Consider the following 19,937-nt stretch of genomic DNA (forward strand, 5'->3'; position numbering starts at 1 on the left):
ATGGCAAAGAACTCTCTGAGGATCTGAAAAAAGAATTGTTGCTCTATATAAATATGGCCTAGGCTATACGATGATTGCCAAGACCCTGAAACTGAGCAGCAGCATGGTGACCAAGACCATACAGCCTTTGCTGAAGACAAGCAGACTAAGGACATGGATTACTGGAACCATGTCCTGTGGTCTGATGACACCAAGATCAACTGATTTGGTTCAGATGGTGTCAAGCGTGTGTGGCGGCAACCAGGTGAGGAGTACAAAGACAAGTGTGTCTTGCCTACAGTCAAGCATGGTGGTGGGAGTGTCATGGTCTAGGGCTGCATGAGTGCTGCCGGCGCTGGGGAGCTACAGTTCATTGAGGGAACCATGAATGCCAACATGTACTGTGACATACTGAAGCAGAGCATGATCCCCCTCCCTTTGGAGACTGGGCCGCAAGGCAGTATTCCAACATAACGACCTGGTTTAGACTTTTTCTGCGCAGCTGGGAAAATGGTGGGCCAGTGAAAATCCTGAGGGTCCAGCATGGTAAGCTCCCAGCTTATGTTGCTCCATGCCTAAAAATGCTTTGGCAGTGGCAAGTGATGGCGGAAGAAATTCAGTCTCTTCCTAGGAAATCCCTGGAAAGGACGATTGTTGAATCTGTCTTTAGTGAGCCACTGGCCTTGAGAGATTGCCCAGACCCTGTTATGAGGGAGGGTCTACATTTGAATAATCTGGAGAGAATCTCTTTAAAGATTCAGGATTTGGTCTGACTCTCGTTCCATGGCAGACTCTATGTGAAGGGTAACCTGAAGCAGAGAATCATGGTGTCCAAGACTGGAGTATGGTGGGCTGGAGGAGACAATGGATCATTTCTTGCTTCAGTGCCCCTTCAATATAGAAATGGTTGGATGGGGCTTTGGGTATCCCTTTCCTTTCCCACTTGAGTTATGCGGAATGGTCTTATGGAGCCTTTCAAACTCACTGGGACTTTGATTTTGAGACACTTTTTATAGTTAGCTTAGTAGTCCGTTACTTTACTTGGAATGCATGGTGTCAGGTTTCCATTCACAAAAAAAAGTCCTTCCTGTCAAGGTGGTGGTGCACAACATTCTGGGTGAGGTTTGGAAGATCTGGGGTCTTGAGAAGGACAGGTGGGGGCTGGGGGGCCTGGAAAAAAGTGAAGGAGGAATGTCAGATCCCCGTAGCTGCTGTCTGTCAGTCTCTGGGTGCATGGATTTTCTTTCTGTCCTTTTCATGTCCCCTAGATTTTTGCAAGATCAGATTTTTGGAAAAAGGCTGCATGCATAGGTTCAATGTTTAATCATTAGGGTGTGTTTTAGGTGTAGGTAGGGTTTGTTGAGGTGCATTAAAATGATAATATAAAAATTATGTTTTGGTTTGTATTTTGAAAACACATCAGATCTCAAAGGGGAAAAATATCATGCTGGATCTCTATACTGATATGGACTGGGTAATGTGTTAGGAATGTAAGGATGCCCCATCGTTTGATGGAAATGAAAATTATCAGCCTACAGAGGACTGAATTCAAAGACACCCTGAAAATCAAAGTGAAAAAATGATGCAACAGGCTAGTCCATTTTGCTGAATTTCTTTGCAGCAACTCAAAATGTTACTCAGCAGTTTGTATAGCCCTCACGTGCTTATGTGCATGCCTGACAACATCAGGGCATGCTCCTAATGAGATGATGGATGGTGTCCTGGGGTATTTCCTCCTAGATCTGGACCAGGGCATCACTGAGCTCCTGGACAGTCTGAGTTGCCACCTGGCAGCGTCGGATGGACCGAAACATGATATCCCAGAGGTGTTCTATTGGATTTAGGTCAGGCGAGTGTGGGGGCCATTCAATGGTATCAATTCCTTCATCCTCCAGGAACTGCCTGCATATTCCCACCACATGAGGCTTGGCATTGTCATGCACCAGGAGGAACACAGGACCCACTGCACCAGCATAGTCTGACAATGGGTGCAAGAATTCCATCCTGATACCTAATGGCAGTCAGGGTGCCATTGTCTAGCCTGTAGAGGTCTGTGCATCCCTCTATGGATATGCCTCCCCAGACCATCACTGACACACCACCAAAAAGGTCATGCTGAATGATGCTACAGTCAGCATAATGTTCTCCACAGCTTCTCCAGGCCCTTTCACTTCTGTCACATGGGCTCAGGGTGAACCTGCTCTCATCTGTGAAAAGCACAGGGTGCCAGTGGTGGACCTGCCAATTCTGGTGTTCTTCAGCAAACTGTTTGCAGACTTTCTTGTGCATCATCTTTAGAAGAGGCTTCCTTCTGGGATGACAGCCATGCAGACCAATTTAATGCAGTGTGCGGCGTATGGTCTGAGCACTGACAGGCTGACCCCCCATCCCTTCAACTTCTGCAGCAATGCTGGCAGCACTCATATGTCTATTTCCCAAAGACAACCTCTGGATATGACGCTGAGCATGTGCACTCAACTTCTTTGGTCAACCATGGCGAGGCCTGTTCTGAGTGGAACCTGTCTTGTTAAAAGGCTGTATGGTCTTGGTCAATGTGCTGCAGCTCAGTTTCAGGGTCTTGGCAATCATCGTATAGCCTAGGCCATCTTTATGTAGAGCAACAATTCTTTTTTTCAGATCCTCAGAGTTTTATGCCATGAGGTGAACTTCTGGTGACCAGTACGATATGGTGAGAGCGATAACACCACATTTAACACACCTGCTCCCCATTCACACCTGAGACCTTGTAACACTAACAAGTCACATAACACCGGGGAGGGAAAATGGCTTACTGGGCCCAATTTGGACCTTGTCACTTAGGGGCGGATTCACTTTTGTTGCCAGCGGTTTAGACATTAATGGCTGTGTGTTGAGTTATTTTGAGGGGACAGCAAATTTACATGTTATACAAGCTGTACACTGACTACGTCACATTGTAGCAAGGTGTCATTTCTTCAGTGTTGTCACCTTAAACGATAGAATTAAATATATTCTGCTGTTTGTAAGACTTTTGATAAACAAACATTTACACTCTAATATCTCCCCACAGTCACACACTAATATTACTATAAATTTATATGGCTCTGACATATACCACAGTGCTGTGCAGAGAACAATAAGCCAGTCACTACCAGGTTGTTCTATTCTGAAAGATGTTGCTGGCTCACTCTGCTTTGGTCTCAGCCAGGAGTAACATCCATCCTGGGGGCTCTCCTTCAGACCTCTCTCCAGCGATGATGCAAGAGGCTGGGGAAGATCCAGGTGGGGGATCTCCAGAAGGCCTGAGACCTACTCCACATGGTCAAGCTGCCATGGTTCTAGGGTTGTCACCTCATCCCTTTAAAACCACAAATTAATTACATATTACAATTATTCTCAGAACCTGTGTAATTAATATGTATTCAGTTTTAAAGGGATGAGGTGGCAACCCTACATGGTCCCTGGGCTTGGCCCTATGCAGGGTGAGTCCTTCCCAGCTTTCCAGGACAGAGTGGTGAACAAACTTCACCGTATAACTGAGGAACAGAAGCTTGTTAACCTGAAAGCAGAATTCAGGAAAGAAAAGTTTGCACTGCAAGACCTGAAGCAGCAGTAAAAATATGGTTTTTGTGTTTTTTGTTTTATTTGGCAAAAAAACTGTTTTGTCTGATTTAAGCTTGCTTTTTTATTTATATTTATTTTGCTTATTTTTATTGATATGTAAATATGTTTTTAGTAATAAGCTGTATGTTTGTTACATTTTGTATTAAACAAAATTTACACTCTAATGTTCCCCCCACTGTTGCACACTAATATTATTATTATTATATGTTTATCTGAATATTCAGTGATGCCTTAAATTTCCATAAATATTAGAATCTTTTCCAGTATCAGCCTACTGAATTGCAAAACCCTGAAAGACCTTTTTGTTCCAGGTATGTAATGGATCCTGTGAAGCTCTCTGAAATTTCTTCTTTAACACATCATTTATTCCCAAAGTCATGTAGCCTTCTGTCATGCTACCTAGACAGGAATTATCTACCTGTAACACTCCCCAACACATTGTCCTTGGCTGTTTTCAAAACTGGGAATGAGAGGTGTTGGAACCAGAGATGTTAAGTGGTGAAGTTGGAAATGGGAGTTAGTGGAACCAGCGGAAGAGAGGTGGTGGGGTTTAGAAGAGGAGGTGGTGGAACTAGGGATGGGAGATGGTGGAGCTGAGAATAGGAAGTGTTAGAGCTTGGAATAGGAGGTGGTGGAACCAGGAATGGGAGGTAGGGAATTTGGAAATGGGAGGTGGTGGAACCATTGACGGTAGGTGGTAAGGTTGAGAATAGGAGGTGGTAAAACCAGGCATAGAAGGTAGTGGAGCTGGGAATGAGAGGTGTTGGAACCAGGGATGGGAGGTGGTAAGGTTGAGAAAAGGAGGTGGTAAAACCAGGCATAGAAGGTAGAGGAGCTGGGAATGAGAGGTGTTGGAACCAGGGATGGGAGGTGATGGGGTATGGAATAGGAGGTGGTAGAACCAGGGATGGGATATGGTGAAGATGGGAATGGGAGGTGGTTGTGCTGGGAATGGGAGGTTGTGGAGCTGGGAACATGAGGTAGTGTAACCAGGTGTAACGCACATGTAAAATTTATTGTAACGGACATGTAAGATTTGAGTGGAAATATGGAATCATAGCCATAACAGGTTGAGTAGATTACATTATGTCAGGCCCTTTCATTGCAAAGGTGTGTGCAGGAACAGTCTGGAAATTAAGGATGTATATTGAGCCCCTGGGCAGTAGGGACATGAAAAGCTGAAATATTAGTTGCAGAGAGGTGAATATACTCCTTTCTTGTAGGCCATTCTGTACGCTGCATCTGCATATGAAAATCATATTTGTGGCTTGGGGAGAAAGCCAGGAAAATGCATGGAATGATTAAATGACGCGGGGGTGCAACAGTCTGATGGTGTTTGGTACTGTTGTAATCGGGCTGACGCGCTGGTGTCAGAAATCCAATCCCCGACTTGGTGTTCATGCCAGTCTTGGCCCAATTGAACTTGGGCAGGTCCAGACACAGTACCTCTTGTGGGCAGGTCAGGACCACCTCCCCCAGGGTCAATTGGCTGAAGACTAATGTCCCACCCATCTCCTAATCCCAATAAATTGGGTACACAGACATTTGGACATTTGTGATCCGTACAGAGCTGGTTCGATTGACTAGCGGATTGCTACGTTTCTGACTTGCTCCAGCCGCAGGGTAAAGTGTTATTCTGTCTTTTTATTCCCTTTTTATTTTACAGTAATTAGTCATTTGTGTGTCTTCTTATATCTTTTGTATTTTCTGTAACTTGTTATATTTTGTACATATTTTATGCACTGCCCACTTTGGGAAATTAAATCTTAAAATTAATTAGTGAACTTCTGTGTATTTAAGCATGTGCTCATATCTTCGGAGAGACTAGATCGGAGAGATTAGATTGTATTGTATTTTAGTGCCTTTAAAATGCTCAGTTAAGCTCATTGCCAATCAGTATGCAACTGCACTGTGAGTGGGCAGATTGCACGCAGATTGCAAAGGTAACAGATCGGCCAGACGGAGATCTGTGTGGTGTCTCAACAGACCATTCTGCGGATAAACTGTTGGGTGGTGGCAGGCTACCTTTGTGGTGCGTCTGGTGTGGGGGTGTGTGGACAGTGGAAGGGTTATCAACACCGGGGTGCAAGCTAGGATAGCTGAAGGGACCTTTGAAGGGTGTGTGATTACTAAGCTGGTCCTCAATTCTAATCAGGGCACCAGGTTGTATGTAAGATCGTATCTGCCAGTGTGTGGTCGACCAGCTGGATTGGAGTGGAGTCTCCATCTGGTGGTGGTCAGAGGTAGTGCGGGCTGTGAAAAGGTATCACGGCTGATCTTATATACGGTTTGAGATATTCAAGTGTAAATCCCCTTTATTCCCCCTCTTTACCACCCTGTCGCGGCCGCACGTGCGTGCCTCGGTTAGCTAGTCGCTGTGGGCTTGGTGTGTGGGGGACACATGACAGGGTGATCGCGGATGGATCCTTGACACCAGTGATGGAAGGTTATGGAACCAGGGATGGGATGTGGTGGAGCTGGGATATGAGAGACGATCAAGCTGAGAATATAAGGTGATGGAACCAGGATTGAGAGAGAGAGAATGAATTGCATTACAATGAGTAAATAAAAATAAATATTTAATAAAAATGAATTCAAATTAATAAAATAAAAAAAGTTAGAAAATATAATTAAATGTATTACATGTGACAATTATAAGCAGCTGAATAATCCCCTGTACAACAACGGCATAAGGAGCCTATCAGATAAGATGAATGCACATGTACTGACAGAAAACATACACAGACAAGAGGAGAAAGCTGAATATATTGGGTGTTGACCTTTTTAATCTGCCGCTGCACCATCATTGCCCATCCACAGGCTGGGGGTGAATAGGTAACTGCACTTAAGAAAATTTAAGTCACTCACTTGCCTGTGTAGTCTACCAGATCTATGAAAATCCAAGGACTGCCTGGATAGAAACGCAAACCTTTAGACTACTAAGCCACTCAGAGTTTAATTTGAAAAAAAAAAAGCAAAATAAAATTGACTCCAAACCATTATAGCACATTGTCACCATTTACAAGGTTCTCTATAGGTTTCAGACAGATGACACAACAATAGCAAATGAAAGTACTGTATGTTCAGCTATGTCATTATAGGGACATAGTTTCGCATTTAGCCTTGTTGTCTAGTGATAAAGTGCATGGAAGAGGGAAGGGCCCATCTTCCCCATACAGACCATAAAAGCCCAAGGCCAAATACTGTATGTTCCACCATGGTAAAGTACATGAAAAAAGTCTTCTTTTGCAATCATCTATTGCAGAGGACCAGGTTCTTCCCTGTTCTCAGGGCCTCCCTTCCTTCTTCCACATAAAAGCCCAATATCATTATAGAGAAACAGTTTTGCAATCAGAATTTTTCTAAGCTGCAAAGTACGTAAGAAGTGTTTCCTTTTGTAATCATCTATTGTGTTGAGACATGTTCTTCCCTGTTGCCTCCCTTCCTTCTTCCTCATAAGGTTTGTATAAAAGCCTCCTCATCTCACTGACTTCTCATTGTGCTTTCTAGGTATCCAACATGTCTCCAGGTACCGGATCCCTCCTGCTACTCCTCCTGTCCCTTGCGGGAGTCACTGCTTTCATCAAACTCACCGAAGACCTCTCCGAGGATAAAGATGCTATCGGTAAGAATGCAAAATTATGTAAAATACAGGTAACGACTCACCACCCTACAAATATATGTCTTTGCATTAATATAGCAGGTAAAATGTAGAAAAGCCTATTATATTTCTAAAGAGTGTTATGCAATTTACAGTATATACTCATCATTTATGAATGAGCATGGGTGCAAAACCTCTTACAATGCTTTTTTATTTTGTTCTGGGCAGAGATGGGGAATGTTTAGAGCAGTGATGGTCAACTTACTTGATATAAGGGGCCTTAAGTACCCATCAACACTGGCAAGGGCCTCATTTAATATTCAGTTAATGTAATGTTACAGAAAGCAGTCAAAGACTGCAAACACGCTACATGGGATGGTCAAAGCCTAAGAGCATGCTATAATAGATAATCAAAGACTGCCAACATGATACAGGATCTGGTCAAAGCCTAATATCATGCTGTAGTAGATGGTAAAAGACTGCTGATATAATGCAGGGGATAGTCAGAGCCTAAGAGCATGTTATAATAAATGGTCAAAGACTGCAAATATGATACAGGAGATGGCTAGAGCCTAGAAACATGCTATAATAGATGGTCAAAGGCTGATGATATGCTACAGGCAATGGTCAGACCATAAGAGCATGCTATAGTATATGGTCAAAGACTGCTGATATGCTACAGGAAACGTCAGAGCCTAGGAGCATGCTATAATAGATAAGCAAAGACTGCAAACATGATATAGGAGATGGCCAGAGTCTGATAGCATGCTATAATAGATGGTCAAAGACTGCCAACATGCTACATGGGATAGTCAGAACCTAAGAGCATGTCATAATAGATGGTGAAAGACTAACATTATTATTCTTATTAAGTGTTCTTGCTTGGCAGACCACTTATTGTTATCTCACAAATATATTCTTATATATTCTTATTATTATAGCCAAATTTACCACCCTAACTCCTCTCACAGTTTTTATACTACATAGACAGTAATATACCGAAACGTGCGGATTGTTCCCGATTGGTGTGCTATTACTTTGTGGATATGGTCAGTGCCTAAGAGCATAAGATAATAGATGGTCAAAGACTGCTGACATGCTACATGAGATGCTTAGAACCTAAGAGCATGCTATAATAGATGGTCAAAGACTGCAAACATACTACATGGGATGGTCAGAGCCTAAGAGCATGTCATAATAGATGGTCAAAGACTGCAAACATACTACATGGGATGGTCAGAGCCTAAGAGCATGTCATAATAGATGGTCAAAAGCTGTTGATATGCTACAGAAGATGGTCAGAGCCTAAGAGCATGCCATAATAGATAGTTAATGGCTGCTGATATGCTACAGGAGATGTTCAGAGCCCAAGAGCATGTCATAATTGATTGTCAAAGGCTGCTGGTATGCTATAAGAGATAGAGAGCGCCTAAGAGCATGCCATAATAGATGGTCAAAGGCTGCTGACATGCTACAGGAGATGTTCAGTGCCTAAGAACATGGCATAACAGATGGCTAAATGCTGCTGACATGCTACAGGCAGGGGCAGACTGACCATTTGGAAACTTGGGCACTGCCCGAGGGCCCGGGGTCAGTAGGGGGCCCCATGAGATGCCCCTGGTACTTTTTTTTATAGGCTTTTTTGAGTTTGGGCAAGGGCACAGGGGCCCCATGATCCCCTATTGCCCAGGGGCTCCATGAGTTGTCAGTCTGCCCCTGCCTACAGTTGATGGACAGAGCCTAAGGGCGTGCCATAATAGAGAGTTACTGGCTGCTGATATGCTACAGGAGATGACTGGAGCCCAAGAGCATGGCATAATAGAAGGTCAAAGGCTGTTGATATGCTATAGGAGATGGAGAGAGCCTAAGAGCATGTCGTAATAGATGGTCAAATGCTACTGACATGCTGCAGGAGATGTTCAAAACCTGAGAGCATGATATAGTACAGGGGTGGGCAACTGTGGCCCTCCAGCTGTTGTAGAACTACAAGTCCCATGAGGCATTGCAAAACTGACAGTTACAAGTATGACTTGCAAAGGCATGATGGGACTTGTCATTCACCAACATCTGGAGGGCTAAAGTTACCCACCCCTGCCATAGTAGATGGTCAAATGCTGCCGACATGCTACAGGAGATGGGCAGAGCTTAAGAGCATGCCATAACAGATAGTCAAAGGCTGTTGATATTCTACAGGAGATGTTCAGAGGCTAAGAGCGTGAGATAAGATAGTCAAAGACTTCTGACATGCTACAGGAGATGTTCAGAGCCTAAGAGCATGCCATAATAGATGGTCAAAGACTTCTGACATGCTACAGGAGATGTTCAGAGCCTAAGAGCATGAGATAATAGATATTCAGAGACTTCTGACATGCTACAGGAGATGTTCAGAGTCTAAGAGCATGCCATAATAGATGGTCAAAAGCTGTTGATATGCTACAGGAGATGGACAGAGCCTAACGGCATGATACAATAGATGGTCAAAGGCTGAAAACATGCCACAGGCTATGGATGGAGACTGGTGACATGTTACAGGAGACTGCTGTCACTGACGACTACCAGCTGTCAGGATGACAACCGGGAATTGCTTTCTATTACAAAGCAGGAGTTCCTGTCAAAATGTAGCCGTTCTGTGTAAAATGGAACTTGCAGATAAACTGTAATTTTCAATGAGTAGATACAACGTAACAATATATTGTTTCATTGCATTTACTATTGGATACATATAGTATGTTTAACTCTATCAAATACTTATACTTTAATTCTTGAGAGTGAGTAAATTGGGGCAGGCTGATAGGGGCCCCAGTGCATTACTTTGCCCAGGGGCCCATGATGCTGATACGACAGCCCTGGGAGGATCTAAAGGAGCTTGTACAATCAGAAAGAAAGTTGTACAGCCAGCTGAACAATCCTATGCCTACAGATGAACTGGAAAAACCAGAAGTCCCATCCTGATCCCCAACATTTCTTAATTATAAATGGTGGGGGGAGCAAGAGACACGCCTTCCATAATCTTCAAAGGGGAAGGTCAGAAAACCAATTCTGTGTTTCAGGTTTATGATAGTATCCAGTGGCAGACTGACAACTCATGGGGCCCCCGGGCATTAGGGGATCATAGGGCCTGTGTCCTTGCCAAAACTCAAAAAAGCCTATGAAAAAGGTACCAGGGGCATCTCATGGGGCCCCCTACTGACCCCGGGCCGTCAATAGGGGATCATGGGGCCCCTGTGTCCTTGCCCAAACTCAAAAAAGCCTATGAAAAAGGTGCCAGGGGCATCTCATGGGGCCCCCTACTGACCCCGGGCCCTCAATAGGGGATCATGGGGCCCCTGTGTCCTTGCCCAAACTCAAAAAAGCCTATGAAAAAGGTACCAGGGGCATCTCATGGGGCCCCCTACTGACCCCTGGCCCTGAGGCAGTGCCCAAGTTTCCAAATGGTCAGTCCACCCCTGATAGTATCTAATTGGCATAGTATTGGTATCAGTTTTTAGTAATTGTCATTGTTTAAAGGAAACTTGTTAATTGCCTGGCTGTCATGAATTATATACTTTCTGTGCCACTGAGCTAGAACAGGTGTACAGATCAGAAAACTGACTGCCTTCTGACACTTGCCACATGCTTGTTGCAGGACAGTGACTAAATACAGTTGTGTTCAAAATAATAGCAGTGTGTTGAAAAAAGTGAATAAAGCTGAAAATCCTAATAGTTTTTATTTGCATCCACACAAATGCATTGGGAACACGACACATTCTATTCCAAATCAAAACATGAAGAAAAATACATCAAATTTGTGTTGTTCCTCTAAAAAAATTGAAGAAAAGTGAATATTAGACGGTTCAAAAAAATCGCAGTGTTTGTATTCTTCTTTACAAACTCAAACATTCACTATATAAACTGAAAATTTTTTGAAGATTTTGCTTTCCTTTGAATGACTTCATGAATATTTGGTTGTAGTCTCACTGTTTCTGAGAACTGCTGTACATCTGTGTTGCATGGAGTCACCCAACTTCTGGCCCCTGTGATCAGGTATTCCAGCCCAGGATGATTGGACTACATTCCACAGTTCTTCTATTTCTGGGTTTTGCCTCAGAAACTGCATTTTTGATGTCACCCCACAAGTTTTCTATTGGATTAAGATCCGGGGATTGGGCTGGCCACTCCAAAACGTCAATCTTGTTGGTCTGGAACCAAGATGTTGCACCTTTATGGTGTGTTTGGGGTCTTTGTCTTGTTGGAACACCCATTTCAAGGGCATTTCCTCTTCAGCATAAGGCAGCATGAACTCTTCAAGTATTCTGATGTATTCAAACTGATCTATGATCCCTGGTATGCGATAAATAGGCCCAACTCCGTAGTATGAGAAACATCCCCATATCATGATGCTTGCACCACCATGCTTCACTGTCTTCACAGTGTACTGTGGCTTGAATTCAGTGTTTGGGGGTCGTCTGACAAACTGTCTCCGGCCACTAGACCCAAAAAGAACAATCTTACTTTCATCAGTCCACAAAATGTTGCGCCATTTCTCTTTAGGCCGGTCAATGTGCTCTTTGGCAAATTGTAACCTCTTCAGCATGTCTTTTTTCCAACAGTGGGACTTTGCGGGGGCTTCTTGCAGATAGCTTGGCTTCACATAGGCGTCTTCTAATTGTAACAGTCCTCACAGGGAACTTTACACCTTCTTTCATCTTCCTGGAGCTGATTGTTGGCTGAGTCATTTTGGCTATTCTTCTATCCATTTGAATGGTAGTTTTTCACTTTCTTCCACGTCTTTCAGGTTTTGGTTGCCATTTTAAAGCATTTGCGATCATTTTAGCTGAGCAGCCGATCATTTTCTGCACTTCTTTATATGTTTTCCCCTCTCCAATCAACTTTTTAATCAAGGTACGCTGTTCTTCTGAACAATGTCTGGAACGACCCATTTTCTTCAGAATTTCAGAGAGAAATGCACTGTAACCAGCATGTACAACATTTGCTGCCTTCCTTCCTTAAATAAGGGCAATAATTGCCACCTGTTTTTCAAAGAATGAATGACCTCACTAATAGAACTCCACACTGCTATTATTTTGAACATGCCCCTTTCAATGAGTGATTCAATTACACAGAATCAGCAGCATGCATGTCATGACTGTTGGGTCTGTTGGATTTCTATTACTCTACTACACCTGCTAGTAAATTATTTGCCATGTAGAAATATCATTTCCACCAAAAACAGTGATTGATCCGGTTAGTGATGTCTGACTGCTATTATTTTGAACACAACTGTATGTATTAATGATTTTACATTGACATGACAGCCAGGCAACTGATATTTCTGGAAGGTTCTCCGTGATGGCAGAATACTTTCTGTAGCTTTACAAGTCAGCATGAATTATTACCTTACATGTTATAATTTATGTTAACAGTTTAATTTTTCAGAAAATCACCTTTTAGAATTAAAATGCCATCCTTGAGCTCCAGTCGTTGACTTTGCCTAGGCTGAGATGATATCATCATTCTGTTGCAGACAGAATGAAGAATTTCCTCAGTCTCCTTAACCCCAGTGATCACAGAGACTGTGTACATTGTAACACTGTAGTGAGTCAAAAGGTAAGAAGAAGCAGCAGGGTCTGATCTGTGTTGGACCTTTGTGAACACAGCCAAGAACTGCAAAGGCACTAGGATTATATGACTGCCTTCTCTGAGCTGGCATCTTAATCCAGGAAGCAGATGGGGACCCTGGGTGATGGCTGAACAAAGATGGTACAAAAACATCAAAGTATGGTGCAAAAGGAGCGGTATACTGTGATCAGTCAGTAAAACAAATCAGTTAAAAACAGAGCTGGAGATAATAGTCCATCGTAGTTCATCAAGGGTTAACCCCAAGAGGACGTCATACACCAGTGGAGCGCAAAGGTGGTGTGGCTATGCATTCCACATCTGCCCAGCTCCTGTGTCAAGCCTGAGGTTTGACACAGGATCTGGGAGGTGCTGAAACATGTAGTCACACCCCTTTTGCATCCCACTGGTGTATGATGCCACTTCCGGTCTGGCACTTCGCTCCACAAAGACCCAGACTGTATGGTCAAACTGTATGGATTCCTGACCATCACACCTCTACAGAGTTGTTCCACTGTCTGTGGCTATAACATTCCTCCACTCTTCTGGGAAGGCTTTCCAAAATATTTTGGACAGGTCTGTAGAAATTTGTGTTGATCTGTCACAACGCTCTTTCAGCTTTACCTATAATGCTACCACCTCCCCCTCACTCCCCCTCTCTGTTGGGGTCCCTCAAGGCTCTGTCCTCGGGCCCCTTCTCTTCTCCATCTACACCTCCTCCCTTGGCCAACTCATACACTAACATGGCTTCAACTACCACCTCTATGCCGATGATACACAAATCTATCTCTCAACCCCCCACCTCACCCCCTCAGTCTCCACCCGAATCACACACCTACTGAGCGACATATCAGACTGGATGTCGCTCTACTTCCTTAAACTGAACCTCTTCAAAACCGAGTTTCTTGTCTTCCCCCCAGCCCGGACACCATCCCCCATTGACTTCTCCGTCACATCCAACAACGCCACCATCAAACCCGCCCCGCAGGCCAGAGTACTTGGTGTCATTCTGGACTCCAACCTATCCTTCCAGCCCCAAGTCCAATCTTTAACAAACTCATGCAGACTCCACCTCCGCAACATCGCCAAAATCCGCACGTTCCTAACCCCAGAAACCACTAAACAGCTCATCCACTCCATCATATCACGACTCGACTACTGCAACTCCCTCCTCACTGGCCTGCCTTGCCGCTGGCTATCCCCGCTTCAGTCGATCCTGAATACGGCTGCCAGACTCATTCACCTTTCCAACCGCTCCATCTCCGCCACCCCCCTGAAAGGAATTGGCTCCTCTCGTTCCTTCCTGAAGCTACCGACTCCCGTCAGTCCCCTGGCCCTGATCAATGTCTGTCCACAGGCCCGGAGTTCCCTTTGAGATACAGGAAATTGCACACAGACACAAGGTGATATCTCAGAAGGAACTGAATTTATTCTTCCGTGTTTAAACTTATATATGAAACTTAAAACAATACATAGAAATATAAGAACCAATCAATTGACAGGTATGCATTGACCAATCAGAATATTACATACGTCAGTAATGCCCAATCATTTAGCATTTATGTTAATTATTATTATACAGTTGCAAGAAAAAGTATGTGAACCCCTTGGGATTACATGGAGTTTTGCATGAATTGGGCATAAAATGTGCTCTGAACATCATCTAAGTCACAACAATAGAAGAACACAGTCTGCTGAACATAATACTACACAAACATTAGATGTTGCCATGGTTTAATTGCACATAACATGTAAACATTCACAGTGCAGGGAGGAAAAAGTATGTGAACCTTTGGACTTAATAACTGGTTGACCCTCCTTTGGCAGCAATAACCTCATCCAAACGTTTCCTGTAGTTGCAGATCAGACCTGCACTACGATCTGGAGTCATTTTGGACTACTCCTCTTCACAAAACTGTTTCAGTGTAGCAATATTCTTGGGATGTCTGCTGTGAATCGCTCTCTTAAGGTCATGCCACAGCATTTCAATCGGATTGAGGTCAGGACTCTGACTGGGCCACTCCAGAAGGCGTATTCTGTGCTGTTGCAGCCATTGTTTTGTTGAATTACTTGTATGCTTTGGGTCATTGTCCTGTTGCATCACCCATCCTCTGCGGAGCTTCAGTTGGCGGACAGATGGTCGTACGTTTTCCTGCAAAATATCTTGATAAGCTCTGGAATTCATTTTCCCATCAATGACAACAATCCGTCCAGGCCCTGAGGCAGCAAAGCAGCCCCAAACCATGATGCTCCCTCCGCCATGTTTTACAGTGCGGATGATGTTTTGATGTTGGTGTGCTGTGCCTTTTTTTCTCCACACATAGTGTTGTGTGTTCTTCCCAAACAACTCAATCTTGGTTTCATCTGTCCACAGTATATTTTGCCAGTAGTGCTGTGGAACATCCAGGTGCTCTTTTGCAAACTTCAAACGTGCTGCAATATTCTTTTTGGACAGCAATGGCTTCCTCCGTGGTGTCCTCCCATGTACTCCATTCTTCTTTAATGTTTTCCTTATTGTAGATGTGTCAACAAAAATGTTAGCATGTGCCAGAGATTTCTGTAGGTCTTTAGCTGACACTCTGGGATTCTTCTTTACCTCATACAGCATTCTGCGCTCTTGCAGTCATTTTTACAGGATGACCACGCCTAGGGAGAGTAGCAACAGTGCTAAACTTTCTCCATTTGTAGACAGTCTGTCTTACCGTGGACACAGGAACATCAAGGCTTTTGGAGATACTTTTGTAACCCTTTCCAGCCTCATGCAATTCTTGATCGTAGGTCTTCTGAGAGCTCTTTTCTGCGAGGCATGGTTCACATCAGACAGTGCTTCTTGAAACCAGTAAACTCAAAACAGGTGTGTGTTTTTTAAGGGCAGGACAGCTGTCAGCAACACATCCAATATCATCACACTGATTGGAGTCAAGGTTGGCTCGCTCCTGGCTCCAGTTAGCTCTGGGAGAAGTCATTAAGCTAGGGCCTCACATACTTTTTCCTCCCTGCACTGTGAATGTTTACATGTTATGTGCAATTAAACCATGGCAACATCTAATGTTTGTGTAGTATTATGTTCAGCAGACTGTGTTCTTCTATTGTTGTGACTTAGATGACGTACAAAGCACATTTTATGCCCAATTCATGCAAAAATCCACATAATCCCAAGGGGTTCACATACTTTTCTTGCAACTGTATGCGTCAAGCATTAGTATAGAAAGTAGACAACTTCCCTATTTCACACTGGCTAAAGTTATTAATACTCTTGCAACAGGAAAAAGCCCACCGCAGACTTTCAGTCTTGTGCTAGGTAGAAGAAAAAAGGAAGTTACATCTGAAGGGAAAAGAGGAACCTCAGACTCTTATCGAAAGTAAGAAACAGTCTTAAAACACAAATTCATCTTTAAGTACTGACATAAGTCTCAAAATGGATTCTTATCTTAAAATGGCAGATCTTAGGCTAAGAGACAAAATGGCGGTATGGTAATGCTGAAAGGGTAATTCCTTCAAACCCCCTCTTAGGTCACGCACGTGACCTTACACCTTTTTTACAGGTTGGTACCTGGGGCCCTTAGTAGGTCCTTTATCAAGATACTGATTCCACATGGTTCTAGTAATGGTGGCGTCAATAAGTTTCTGCATTAAACCTCGGATGCAGGGGATACAACAGCAACCACACAGAGTTAATACTGCAGCAGCCATTACTATAGAAATCAGCATAGTTTTCATCAGAGTTCCCCATCTACCAAACCAATTTTCAAAAAAAACAGCTAGTGGATTTTCTACTCCTGAGTTTTCAGCCAATTCTTCAGACAACATTTGGAGGCCTTGAAGGGCTCTAGTAATGCTTCCATCAGGAGCGGTGTTATTGGGGATAAAAGTACAGCAGTAGGAACCAAACATTTTACATACTCCTCCTTTCTCAGCTAATAACATATCAAGAGCAATGCGGTTTTGCCAAGCAGTAAGGGATGTTGCATCAAGTTGGGCAGAGACCCCCTTTAGAGCATCTCTAGTATAGTTAACAAACCTTTGTTGATTATAATAAATGTAATTAATCCAATCCACATTTTTGTTAGGCTGTACCCATATAGCAATAGAGGCAAACCCTGCAGCAATCTGGTCCTGAGCTTTAAATTCATCAGGGACTCCTCTTGGTACACCTGTAGCATCTATGTAAACTCTATTATCAAAGGAACCACAGGGTGCATTTCTTTTATACCTTCTAGATCTGGATTTTTCCAAGATGGGCAAGCTTCTTATCCCATCTTCTACCTTGATCATAAAGAAAGGCATGAGAAGATGGGTCAGAGCGCAGCTTCCCTTCCATCTGCTGGGGAGTCTGGCTCTGAGTCTCATATCTCCACACAGCCACCACACATCTGACAGTTGCTGCCGGTGGTCCTGAAACCATTCCTTCCGGTAGCCTTCTGCGGAGGTGCGGATGGTCTTAACACAGTAATTAGGTGGGAATGTACCTAAATCTTTACCCTTAGCATCATCATGTTCAAAGCAGGTAAAATTTCCTGGTACCGGTTTAGAGGCCAAAGGTAAATTTCGTAATCCGGTAACAGGGAACTTCTTAACAAAATCAGAACATTCCTTCTCAGTGATGTTATCTTTATACATTCTAATTAGGCAGGACATATTAGTTTCTTCTTCTAACAAAGGAACTGTGGCAAGTAGGGGGCGGGGATTGGCACATGAAACACAGTCTCCCTGTCCCTTACTTTTAGTGGTCCATCTCACCCATTCAATCCATTCATTTTTGTCAGAGTAACCAGTTTCAATGCTTAATCTGTCTTCTGATTGCATCACTACTCCTGTCACCTCATTATCCAGTCGATTCCTAACTTTGGGGAATGAATTGTCTATGGTATTGACATGGACTCTTGGGGAGGGTTTTACCTGTAATATGAGGTTGGCCCAGGGGTCTGTTCCTGACACAGTTATTCCCAACCTATATTCCCCACTATCTCTGACCTGTGGGTTCCTTATTGTGAAAATGATATTCCCTTGGCCTTTTGCTATAGAGATTCTTTGATAGGTGCCTACGTCATCTGGGGAAATTCTAGCTGATTGGGTCTCCCATTTATGGGGGTCTGTTGTCCACCATACATTCTCCCAGTCACCACATGACTTATCCTTCCCACACATATATACATTATGAGGTCCAAGATCATAAGTAACTTTAGTCGGGTCAAACACCTGGTTCTTAGTCAGAGTAAACACTATGGTATGGTTTGAATCCTCAGTAGTCAAGACTGGTGTTTCCTGTACCCCCCATCCCTTATCTGGTACAAAGGACACTCTTCTCAACCTTCTCTTAGTGCGCGTTAGACCTCGTTTCTTTCTGACACTAGAATGTGGTGTACTATGGTTTTGTGTGTGCACTGGTTCTGCATTATCTGGGTCACTAGCTTGGATGGAGGTATTACATATACTCTTAATCACTCCATAATCATCTGGGTGATAAATACAGTTAGTTATTGTCCATACTGGGAGGAACACAGTCAGGGCTGCTAGTATGAGGAAGCAAAATGTCTGCCCAGAGTTCTGTGAGAGCATCAGAAAGGTCATCTTCTTCAAAGACTTTTACACCGGCTTCACTTCCTTTTTCTTCTTCTGTATCTGTGTCTTTGCCTTTGTCTTGCTTCTTAGGGGCTTGGTTCACCCTTTTTACACGGCTGGCATGGATCCAGGCCTTGGAATCCTCAGTCAGGACAGCGGTCCTGGTGACAGCGATCACAGAAGTGGGGGGCCCAAAGGGATACTCTTGCTTCCGATTCCTATGGAGGGCTTGTATCACCACACGGTCCCCGACTTGGAAAGAGTGAGTTGGTTCCTGTGAAGAAAGAGGAAAAGTGCGAGCAACATTTCTTTCAACCTTGTCCAAAGTTTCAATAAGTTTTCTCACATATTCCTCCTGAATCAATTCCAAATCCCCTCTTTCTACCATGAGTGGCTGTCTGGCCCAGGGAGTGGGAAAGGGCCTACCCATTAGAACCTCAAAGGGGGAGTAACCTGTCTTTTTAGAAGGAGTCATCCTTACCTCTGCCAAAACTGCAGGCAGTACTTTCTTCCAGTTTGCAAAGGTACCTCCAGTAGCTTTCCTAATTTTATCCTTGAGGGTCCTATTCATCCTTTCCACTATACCTGAGCTCTGAGGGTGGTAAGGAATGTGAAACTTCCACTCAATTTTGAGTGTTTTCACCAAATCCTGACACACCTTGGCCACAAATGCTGGACCGTTGTCAGAATTAATCTGGAGTGGACATCCCCACCTGGGAATAATTTCCCGTGGAAGGATCCTCACTACAGTTTGGGCATCTTCTTTTGTGGTTACAAAGCTTTCTACCCAGCGGCTAAACATGTCCACAATTACCAAAAGATATTCTTGTCTTTTTCCTTCCTTTGGCATGTGTGTAAAATCTACCTGTAGGTGAGTAAAAGGTGTTGATGGGTATGTCAGGTGTTCATGTCTTGCCTTGTGAGGATTGTTTGGGTTATTCCTTATGCATGTAATGCATCTAGACACATATGATTTTACCAAAGAGGGAAGGCCAGGAATGAAAAAATCATTATCCAGCAGTTCACATGTAACCTGCCATCCCCTGTGACCTACTCCATGATACTGTGAGATGAACAGAGGTGCACTGGCCTTTGGAATGCATGGTCTCCCCTCTGTGACACAAAGTCCAGTTTGTGGATTTTTTGTCACACCAGCTGCATTCCACTGCTTAATATCTTCTGAGGTAGCATATGTCTGTAAATCCTGCAATGTTTGATCCAACAGTGGCATTTCAGGGGTGAGCATTGGCATCTGGATCATGGCAGGCTGGGTAAGGGCCGCCTCTTTTGCTACTTTGTCAGCTAAAGCATTTCCCTGTGCAATATCAGTTTGTTCATTTGTGTGTGCCCTACAGTGTAGGATAGCAAGGGATCTTGGCAGTTGTATGGCTTTGAGTAAAGCCTTCACCAGAGATGAATGTGAGATGGATTTTCCATCTGCTGCAATAAATCCTCTCTTTTCCCAAATTATTCCAAAATCGTGGCACACGCCAAACGCATATCTGGAATCTGTGTAAATATTTACATCCTGACCCTCAAAAAGCTGACATGCTCTTGTAAGGGCTATCAGCTCAGCGGCCTGAGCTGACTTGTATGG

At 43.7% G+C, this 19,937-nt stretch overlaps 1 protein-coding gene across 1 annotated transcript in view; it reads left to right on the forward strand.

Moving 5' to 3' along the window:
• Positions 1 to 5,186: 5,186 nt before the first annotated feature.
• Positions 5,187 to 19,937, forward strand: part of LOC149430970 (uncharacterized) — a 37,710-nt gene continuing 22,959 nt past the window's right edge. Inside the window, exons 1-2 of the mRNA XM_089665884.1 lie at positions 5,187 to 5,205; positions 7,093 to 7,207. Coding sequence (XP_089522010.1) covers positions 7,102 to 7,207 — 106 coding nt within the window. The 5' untranslated portion in view covers positions 5,187 to 5,205; positions 7,093 to 7,101. The remainder of the gene's footprint in view (positions 5,206 to 7,092; positions 7,208 to 19,937) is intronic.

The sequence above is a fragment of the Staurois parvus genome, unplaced genomic scaffold, assembly GCF_062004578.1.
Source record: "Staurois parvus isolate SC_StPar_1 unplaced genomic scaffold, SC_StPar_1.0 ptg002404l, whole genome shotgun sequence".
Taxonomy (NCBI): domain Eukaryota; kingdom Metazoa; phylum Chordata; class Amphibia; order Anura; family Ranidae; genus Staurois; species Staurois parvus.